This window comes from Anopheles bellator, chromosome 2 (assembly GCF_943735745.2).
Source record: "Anopheles bellator chromosome 2, idAnoBellAS_SP24_06.2, whole genome shotgun sequence".
NCBI lineage: Eukaryota > Metazoa > Arthropoda > Insecta > Diptera > Culicidae > Anopheles > Anopheles bellator.
Window position 1 is genome coordinate 75,933,722 of NC_071286.1, and position 9,328 is coordinate 75,943,049.

The 9,328-nt window shown below is 54.4% G+C and overlaps 3 protein-coding genes across 3 annotated transcripts in view; 1 reads left to right on the plus strand and 2 right to left on the minus strand.

The window, feature by feature from the left end:
* Nucleotides 1-1,088: 1,088 nt before the first annotated feature.
* Nucleotides 1,089-7,936, plus strand: LOC131208069 (E3 ubiquitin-protein ligase RNF123). Its single transcript, XM_058200715.1, has 9 exons — nt 1,089-1,195; nt 1,298-1,538; nt 1,602-2,807; nt 2,869-3,193; nt 3,268-3,788; nt 3,852-4,625; nt 4,689-5,316; nt 5,406-5,583; nt 7,690-7,936. Exons 1-9 carry the CDS (start codon nt 1,089-1,091, stop codon nt 7,934-7,936), a joined length of 4,227 nt encoding a protein of 1,408 aa, XP_058056698.1.
* Nucleotides 5,689-7,101, minus strand: LOC131210014 (cytoplasmic dynein 1 light intermediate chain 1-like). The gene has a single exon (XM_058203196.1). The coding sequence runs from the start codon at nt 7,099-7,101 to the stop codon at nt 5,689-5,691; it is 1,413 nt and encodes a 470-aa protein (XP_058059179.1).
* A 340-nt stretch (nt 7,937-8,276) lies between the features above and the next one.
* The window catches only part of LOC131209481 (splicing factor 45), a 1,739-nt gene continuing 687 nt past the window's right edge, over nt 8,277-9,328 (minus strand). The window contains exons 2-4 of the mRNA XM_058202559.1: nt 9,169-9,328; nt 8,803-9,100; nt 8,277-8,734 (exon numbers count right to left, since the gene is read on the minus strand). The exon at nt 9,169-9,328 is cut by the window's right edge and continues 460 nt beyond it. Coding sequence (XP_058058542.1) covers nt 8,462-8,734; nt 8,803-9,100; nt 9,169-9,328 — 731 coding nt within the window. The 3' untranslated portion in view covers nt 8,277-8,461. The remainder of the gene's footprint in view (nt 8,735-8,802; nt 9,101-9,168) is intronic.

Genomic DNA, 9,328 nt, shown 5'->3' on the forward strand with positions numbered 1-9,328 from the left:
GCGTGGTGGAGTGTATGCAATTGAGATTAATAAATAATTAAATTCGAATGAATTACGATCATGCGATTCGTTTACGGTTGCTGGGGTTCGTCTGCCGCGGACACGGACGAAGGAGCATAATTTCCAATGCTGGGGACACTTTTTTTGTTGGCCGATGACAAGGTTGCAGTTTGCATGCGTGATTTATCCCGATCAGGTATTTATTGGTAAAACCGTAAATCATTCAGAAAACGAAGAAAAGACTCTGTACATTTGCCAGCATTAATCATGAATCAAATTGGGCTAGAATGAATGCATGCTTCTTCTCGATGCTTTATAACTAATTTGAATAGTTTTAGTAACTGTAATATTTATAATTATAAATATTTTGTATTTTTGCCCCATTTATTCCTGTTTGGTTTTACTTTTTTTTCGTTCATTAATTTTAAGTTCAATAAGATGATAATATCTCATCTACTTCATTCGAAATATTAAGATGATTTTTTACGTGTAACGCTTTTTGCGCAACGAAATAAACTAAACATTCTGAATTTGACTTCAACGTTGTAGAAGAAATGCCAATGAAACGAAAACAATAAAACCATATTTCAATATAGAACATGTTAAAAAAATTTACCGATGAACTTTCGGGTTCACCCAACCGCATGGACTCGCGAAAGCTTACAAAGCGCGCCCGACAGGACGAACAAAATCGCGCGCGCTTGGCAACCGTCCTTCGGTTGCCGTAGAAACGCACGCACACCAACACGCATCGGGCTGTCATTCGCCTTTCGCGGCCTGCACACGCCATTCGTAAACAGCTGTTTGCCTTCGCATCCTTGTTCCGTACCACGAATCGGCCCAACCCTTCCCGGACGGTTGACCTGCGTTCGCCCGCGGGCGCTTCGAGAGGTGCGGCTTGTTCGGTGTCGTTGTCTCTGTGTCGACACATCAATCGATACGCGGATCCTTTGTACGGAAGCGCTTTCGCAGGATGTCCTTTGTGTCGATCGCAGTAAGCAGAGGAGCGCCGTCGCTGTCGAACGGCTGCAGTCAGTGAGTGAACATTGTGTCCGTCGCAAAAACAGGACGTCGGAACGGCCACAACAATGGATTTTCTGTCGAGCGTGGCCAACATTTTCGACGGCGACTGCACGCTTGCCATCGGGGCCCGGCACAAGGACGCCCTGCGCGAGGATCGGTTCGTGCTGTCGGAGTAAGTGATTAGCAGCACACGTTCGAAGGCCACGATTAGCCCGGAGGGGTGTGTCGCTAAGTATGTAAATTGATACCTTTCTGCATCGCTGATGACTCGCAGGTACCTAGCGGAAATTGGAATGTGGCTGGACGAGAAACTAAACGACCATCCGTACGAGCCGCACCACTCTGCGAATGACGCTCCGGTCGAGGGAAGGCTGGGCCCTCGGCGAACCATCTTCGACGTGGCGGACGATAGGTCGATACTGATATCGAAGGACAAGCTGACGCTTCAATCGCCCAACGCGTTCTCCACCGTGAAGGCAAACTGTTGTGTGTACAGCGGCCGGTGGATGTATGAGGTGAGCAGGGCACGGGGGTAAAACCTGTCCCGTGGAAGTTTCACCGTCGTTCCGTCGTTGTAGGTCCAGCTGCGATCGAAGGGCGTGATGCAAATCGGTTGGTGTTCCGCGCACTGCAAGTTCACACAGGACACGGGCGTCGGCGACACACGGTACAGTTACGGGTTGGATGGGAGCAAGCAGCGGATCTGGCACGTGTACACGAAAAAGTATGGTCCATTCTGGCGCTCGGGTGATATCTTCGGAGTGTGCGTGGATATGGACGCGGGACAGATCGAGTACTACCGTAACGGTGCTCCGCTCGGGGAGGCTTTCAATGACATCGAGCGGGGTCCTGGGTTGGCGCTGTTCCCGGCAGTGTCCCTAGCGTACACCGACAGTCTGACGGCCAACTTCGGTGGCTCGCCGTTCAAGCATCCGGTCGATCGCTACAGGCCACTCCAGGAACCGCCCGAGATTGAGCTGTACAAGGCCGACTGTTTGCTGAAGTATCTGGTGAACCTGTCCGGCACCATCTCTCAACATTCGCGTCGCACAAACCGGGAAGCGGAACGTTGTGCGACTGACCCGAATGTCGTCACTCCCGACACGATCTATATGCTGCTTGCGGCCGCGCTCATCGAACGGATTGCGCCGCTCCTCGGTAATTCGTACGTCGTCGAGGAAAAGGTGTTCGGCTACATCCGGCGGTTGTGCGTGCTGCGTAGCAATGCCGGGGGCCGTAACGAAGCCCCGACGCAACCGGGGGCCCCGGAGAGCACGCTCGGTACCTTTCTGACGCTCCTCTGGACCTACCTGGAGCCGGAGGAGATGAAGCTCTTTCTGAAACGATTGCTCAACTTTCTCGCCAACACGTACAAGGAGACGCCGGTCGATCTGGAGTACGAGAAGCAGCGCAAAACGATCGTCATTCTGACGTGCGTCTGCAACCATCCGGCCACGCGCAAGTATCTGCTCGAATGTAAGTTCTTCAAGAAGAACTGCCTGCCGCTGTTCCTCTACACGAAGCCGCCGGACGAGTCGACGCTCGAGCAGCTCCTGCCAGATGACCACATCTGGACGGCCGGACTGGGCGGGTCGCGCGAAACGTATCTGGCCGCCTGCGAAAAGCTCAAAGCACACACCTCGGTGCTGTACACGCTGCAGAAGAATCTCATCCACGTGCTGATGAACAACCGGGACGGTGACGAGACAAGCTCCCCGTCCAGCAGGCGGCTGTTTGTGGCCAAAGTGCGCAAATTCGTGATGGACAACAACGTGGAGCTGAGGGTAGGTGTCCGAGCGTTGGGGGTGCGTCATGATGGGTTGATTGATGGGTCCTTTTTATCAGCTCGGCCTGTACTCGTCCACAACACAACCGGCGATCGGATTGTCATTTCTCTGCACACTCCTGGACGTCGCCAAAACCGTGTGGGAAGAGGAATGCGGTGACCATCACACTCCCGGCGCGTCACGGGGGAAGAAGCCGAGCGCACCGTCCATCGATTGTCGGCTATTTTACGACGGTTCGTTCAAGTACGCAAACCTGGACCGCATCGGTGGGGTTCTGTCGTACCTGAGGAAACACTTCCGAGAGCAGCTGCTCGAGAGGCTGGGCGGCGATCATCCGAGCTTGGTTGACGCCGATCAGGCGAGTGATTTGCGAAGCGAAATTGGTGAGTTTTGAGCAGAAGGACGTCCTGGTTTTTGGTCAAACGATTACCTTCCATCCGTTCGCACTCCTTTGCAGCTGCCTTCAATGTTTTCCTCGATTCGGCCATGTTTCTCGTGTCAGGCGGCCCGACCACTGCCTATTCGTTGGTTTCCCGTGCAGCCAACAGCGTACCCGATCGGCAACATCAGCCTCCACAGCAGCAGCAGCAGCAACAACAGCCAGCCCAGAGCAATCCGGAAGAGGGCGCCAGTAGCACCACAGGGTCATCGGGTGGCCGGGCAGGAACCGCGATCGGATGTGGTCCGCTTGATCCGTATCGGGCCGTCTGTGAGCTGCTCGACAGTTGTGTGATTTTCTACAACGCCGTGGCGCACAAGTACGTGGTGATGATAGCGGATCTGCGGGACAACATAACGCACCTGTCGGACATACTGCTCGAGACGAAGACTAACTGCGACGAGGTGATGCACAATCTGGAGGAACTGAAGCGCTGCTCCGTGGACGGGAAGAATTCCGGGGGTTACAATCAGCAGTCGCACGAAGAGCTGCTGAGCGAGCTGGACGCACGCTTCGGTCAGCGGAAGAGCATTTTTGCGGTAAGTTCCAGTGCGTCAATCAGGGCTTTATCGTGTTCCTTTATCCGGCTAGTGTTCCCACAGAAACGCTCGATGGAGTTGGCACGCAAACAGGCCTGGTACCGGTCGGTGGCCTTGGGTTCGCACCGACGGTCACTGCTTTGCTGGCTGCTCGGCATCATCTTCGACACGGTGCACCGGTTCAGCGAGGACGAGGTTCTGTTTGCGTTTCTGCCCGAAACCTACGTCAACGTAACGCCCTTCCTGCTCGATACGGTGCTGGACTTTAGCTTTCACGACACTGCCCTCCAGCACGACCTCACTGCCGACCGGCCACTGATTCAAACGGCCGCCAACGTTCTGGCCCGTCATCTGGGAGACGGGCGTGTCGTACAGGCGTCGTGCAAGGATGCGCTGATTCAAGCGCTCGGTTCACTCACCTGCCATGAGGCCGGCATTCGAGCTCTCGAGGGTGCCACTGCCGAGAACCAGCAGGCCCTGGTGCGGGCGTTGCTACGGCCGTACGAGAACCGGGCCTGGGGCCAGAGTAACTGGCTGTTCCTGCGGTTCTGGCTCGGTCACGGCTTTGCGTACCGTGAATCGAGGCCACCGTGCGTGTGGCAGGCGGGCAAAGATCCGGCGGCCAGACGATTGCTCGGCCTGTACCGGAGCCGCTCGAAGAGTGGACCGCACACCGGTTTGCTGCACCTGGTGGCGCCCGCCTGTCCTTCGGAGCACTTTCAGCACCTGATCAGTGACACGCTCAGCCGGGACGAGCCGTTCTGCACGACGTTCCTGAACTCGGTGCTGTCGCAGCTGAACTGGGCGTTTTCGGAGTTCATTCACATTCTGCAGGATGTAAGTACTTGGGAGCCAGGTTACATGGCCTCCACTCACACACATGCCACCGCTTTCTCACAGATACAGAACATATCGCAACGCGAGGAACAACTCGCCGTCGAGGCGAAGCAGCTGAAAATCTGCTCGATGTGCTTCGAGCTAACCGTTTCACTGATGCGTGCGCTGGAAATGATTGTCACAATCACACCGAGCCTATTCCAGGACGCTTCCCGAGCGAACGGGGAGATCATTCTCGGCCGCATCTGTCAGCTCGCGATTCAGGTGCTGTCGCGCGTCACCGTTCCGCCCGGGTGCTTCCAGCACGTGATGGACCTGTGCTTGCCGGAACTGAGCAACGTGACACACTTTGCGATCATCAGTGCCACGATCGGGATGCTGCTGGCGTTGATGCGCCACGAACTCGGTGGTAGCTGCATGGATCTCAAGATACCGCGCATCACGAAGTATCTGCTCACGGACACGAGCTTCCACATAGCCAGCCTGGAGTACGCCCTGGGCGAGGTGAAAACTCCGATCAGCAGCGGCCGCAATGGAGAGGCAGCCCCACGGGGGAACTTTGACCCGAAGATGCGAGCACACATCGATCCGCTGACGAACGAGGTACGGGTGCCGTCACCGTTCTCCACGCCGGGTCCATCGCACGAGATCATTCCCGATCCCCCGATCATCAAGTTTAACATGGCCGACTGTAAGACACACACCGATGGCGGGTGGGACGGAGCAAACGGGGCGCTAAACTGCGGCGGATGGTATTTTGCTTTCGGATTACACTTTCAGACACCAGCCACGTTACGGAGGACGAGGTACGGCAAATCGTGCAGCTGATTAAGACGCTGCAGTTGCGCCAAACGTTACTCTCGGAAATCACCGTCCTGTCGGAGGATTCGCTGTGTCCGATTTGCTACGCCAAGTCAAACTCGGCCGCGTTCGAACCGTGTCACCATCAGTCTTGCGAGTAAGTACGCTGCAAACCATTGCCATTTAATAATCAGCATTTATTGAGCACACAAAATAAGCCTATATTGAGCATACGGAGTAATCGGATGTGGTGACAGACCGCTCAACAGTCGGACTGAACCGTCGATGGGTCGAAATCTTTGTTCACGCTCCGTGCGAGCCGATCCAGCTCGAGGGCGGCCTCGGTGCGTATGGAAATTTCATCGCTCGTCGGTACCTCATCGCTGGTAGTCCGCGGTGACGCCACGACGCTGGTGGGGCCGGGCGAGATCGACTTTTTGTGCAGCAGCGAGTTGAAGAAGTTCGCCAGCACCCCTTCACCGCTCTGCGTCCCGGGTGTGGGTCTTCCGTCTACCTTCTTGGGGGAGCACGAGCGCAGCGGAGATTCGCCCCGTGGTTTGCCTTGGTGAAGCAGTTGCTGCTGGCGGGCCAGGAAAGCTTGCTCGTCTTCCGTCGAAATCTCCGTTTCCCGGTTCGACTCGTTCCTGCTCGAAGGCGGTGATGCGATAATGGTGTCGTAGTCGTCATCCGCTTTACATGAGAGCAGGTTCTCGTACAGAATGCTAATCTTCGGGCGATTGTCCCATCCGGCCGGTACGAAGATCGCATCCTTTTCCACAACGAAGGCGGGAGTTTGAAATGGCAATCCGTAGATCCGGTGCGTCAGGTACCGGTACAGTAGGTCACAGTTTTTGTCCTCCTTCGCACTGGTGTAGAACAGTGACGCACCGTACGCCAGGCATAGCCGACGGAGCCACTGCTGCATGAAGTCGAAATGCTCGTCCCGGTACTCGAGTTCCATCTCGAGCGTTGCCATGTAGTCGGTCTTCGTTACGACCACTACCACGTCGAGTCCCAGGTTTGTGGTGAGGACGTCCTCCTGTAGCGTTAGCACGTCATCGTCAACCGACGACAGCCCATTGATCCGCTTGCCGATGGGTGACGCGGGAACGAAGAGATCGTCAAAGGTTTCGCAATAGTTCTGCCAATTGGTCAGTACCCGTGCTTGGCACTGCTGCTTAACGTCTGGTTCTAGCGGCAGCCCAGCAATGTGGTCCTCCAGTACCTTCATCCAGTATTGCAACTGGTCCAGCCAGTTCCACGGTGTCTTCATCGACAGGGTCACTATGACCAGGGTGTGTGCGTAGCTCAATTCGTTGAGTGCGTACTTTAGCAGGTTCCGGTGACCCGGATCGCCATCCAGAGTCCACATACCGAGCCGCGTGGCATCGTCGCGATACTCGTCCCGCACGTCAATGAAGGCGTACTCGAGGCCGGAACCCTTCTTCGGGTCCTCGACGCCTTGCAGCTTGGCAACGAGTGTCGTTTTGCCGCTCTCATTATCGCCCAACACCAGAACCGATTTGTTCGATGGCAGCTTAGTGTTGCCGTGCACCGTTTGAACCTCGCCGAGTATCGATGACCATAGATTCTCCTTCGCCTCGATGTCTCGTTTGCGAGTCGCACTCGTGGCGGTCATGAGCCCGTGCACATACGATTGCGTAAGTATTTCCATTTTTGGCCACTAAGCGACTCCCAATCCGGTTCCCAATTGCACCGGGAACGGGTAACCAACGGGGCTACTGCGGTCGATCAGGAGTTTAATATTGTACCACCGAACCCGTTCGTCGTTCCCGACCTGCGTGTCCTGTTGGATGTTTGGAAGACGGAACGAAATGGCCCGTCGCCGGAACAGGAGATACCTTTTCTAATTTTGGCCAGCCATCGACACACATACACAGCACACAGAAGGAGCGGCTGCAAAAGTAAATTCGGGCACTTTGATGCTATTGCTGGCCGGGATAGTAGGCGATGCTGTGTGCCAACCTGGTGGGTTGTTCAATAATTCGAAAACAATGGTGCAGCACCGTCGATGAGGACAACCACGACGTGGCAATATTTTGAGGATGGTCCGATGCTGGTTCCGGTTCCGTGTTGTGGTTGTCGTTGCTGTATCGTCACTAACCTGTCACTTGCGGCAGGATGCGGTGCAAGGATGATTCACACATTATTAGTAACTCGCTCACTGTTTCTCTCTCACTCTCACTCTCTCTTCTCAACACTCACGCATGCTTTGACATCCGTCTCCAAACTTTTCCCACAGGACGTGCATCATGCAGCATCTGATGAACAGCAAGCAGTGTTTCTATTGCAAAATTCTCATCACACGCGTCACACGCCAAGACGGTGCAACTATCTACGAGAACTGCTCCACGCCACCGGCCCCACCCGTCAGGCTGGTCACAACGGGCATTACAACGCTCGTGATTAATCCGGAGGAAGCAGAATCGGATTCCACCATTGACGAGGCCGTGGACGAATTCGATGGGCCATCCGGGAGTGTGCCATAACTGGTTACTGTTTAAGCCGGCCGCACTTGTGGGGAGTGCTTCTTCGTCATACATTGCATTCGTGCTTCGCGAGATTAAATTAAACGCCTTTCGAATGTTTGCTTCCAATGTGATTGGGCGCCATTGGGCACTGCAGATCAAATTCTAGTCAATCAACGGGACGATTGAGCCGGACATTCCGGATTGTGCTGTGCGTTGCATTCTTTCGTTTCAATGTCAACCGTCGTCAACGTAATTACCTCAATCCACACCTTTTTGCTCATCTCATACTGTAATACGTAAAGCCTAACGCCACTGCTAACGTCTTGTAACGAAAAATACAATCAAAAGACGCGCTTCGTGCTTCATCAAGGTTGCATCGGGTTTTATTAGTACCGTGGAGAACAGGAGCTCCTTCTAAACAAACGCGAAATCAATCCAAGGAAGCTAACGATCGGTTGTGCAAGTTGTAGAGTTTTATACGAATGTAACTTCTATGAGAAGTTGCTAATTACACGGCGGCACTTCTGGCCAGTGTGACCAAGCCTATCCAGTAAGATCCATGCTTTCGAACCGTTCCTGGTTGTAGAACCCTGCGCGTACCTGTCGTCCGCCGAAAAAGCGGCCATTCAAGTCCACCACCGCCTTGATGGCGCTCTCCATGCGCTTGAACTCGACGAAGATGCGGACGGTTTCTTCCGGAACGACGTTTACTACTTCGTGTATCACCACAGTCACCACATCGCCGTACTTTGTGTTACATTCGTCCTTTACTTCTGGCTCCAGCTCATCGTCTACGTCACCCGGACCGACCATGTTCTGTGGAAAGCGCAGGTATTAAATAAGTGTTCGGCGCTACGGATTACAGCACCGGTAGAGATCTTTACCCTCAGTAGTACCACTTTGCTGGGTGATTTCATAATTTCCGTTATCGACGGTTCCTGATTGGATCCGGTTCTTGGAGGTGAACCGGAGGCAGGTTCACTTCCTGGCGTTGTACTGTCTGTCGCAGGAATATCCTTTTCGTGAACAATCCGTCCCCCGCGTTTGGACGTTTTCTCTACCTGCAGGGCAACGGCCATACCTTGTTCCTGCTTACCCAATCCTTGACCATCCTTGAAACCGTACTTGGCCATAATTTTGGCCGCCACTGAACTGCCACCGTACGCCGCCAACTGCGACACTCTGAAAAGTGAGGGAACAGTTTAAAGTTTTTCCGCCAAACGAAACTTCCACACCAAACCGGTGCGCACTTGGATCCACCCTCCGGAATCGGAACACCGATTGATTCCTGCAACGAAGGAGGCGGCGCAATTGCGGCACCCGACGTAGCACGAGCTTGACCGGGTCGAAACTCTTCCTCATCATCTGACGACGGTCGTCCGGCAAAGCCACTGTACTTTTTAACCGCAG

Coding starts and splice junctions, on each gene's coding strand:
- LOC131208069 (XM_058200715.1), top strand. CDS start 1,089: ATGGATTTTCTGTCGAGCGTGGCCAACATTTTCGACGGCGACTGCACG. Junction 2,808..2,868: donor ACAACAACGTGGAGCTGAGG/GTAGGTGTCCGA, acceptor CCTTTTTATCAG/CTCGGCCTGTACTCGTCCAC. Junction 4,626..4,688: donor TCATTCACATTCTGCAGGAT/GTAAGTACTTGG, acceptor GCTTTCTCACAG/ATACAGAACATATCGCAACG.
- LOC131210014 (XM_058203196.1), bottom strand. CDS start 7,101: ATGGAAATACTTACGCAATCGTATGTGCACGGGCTCATGACCGCCACG.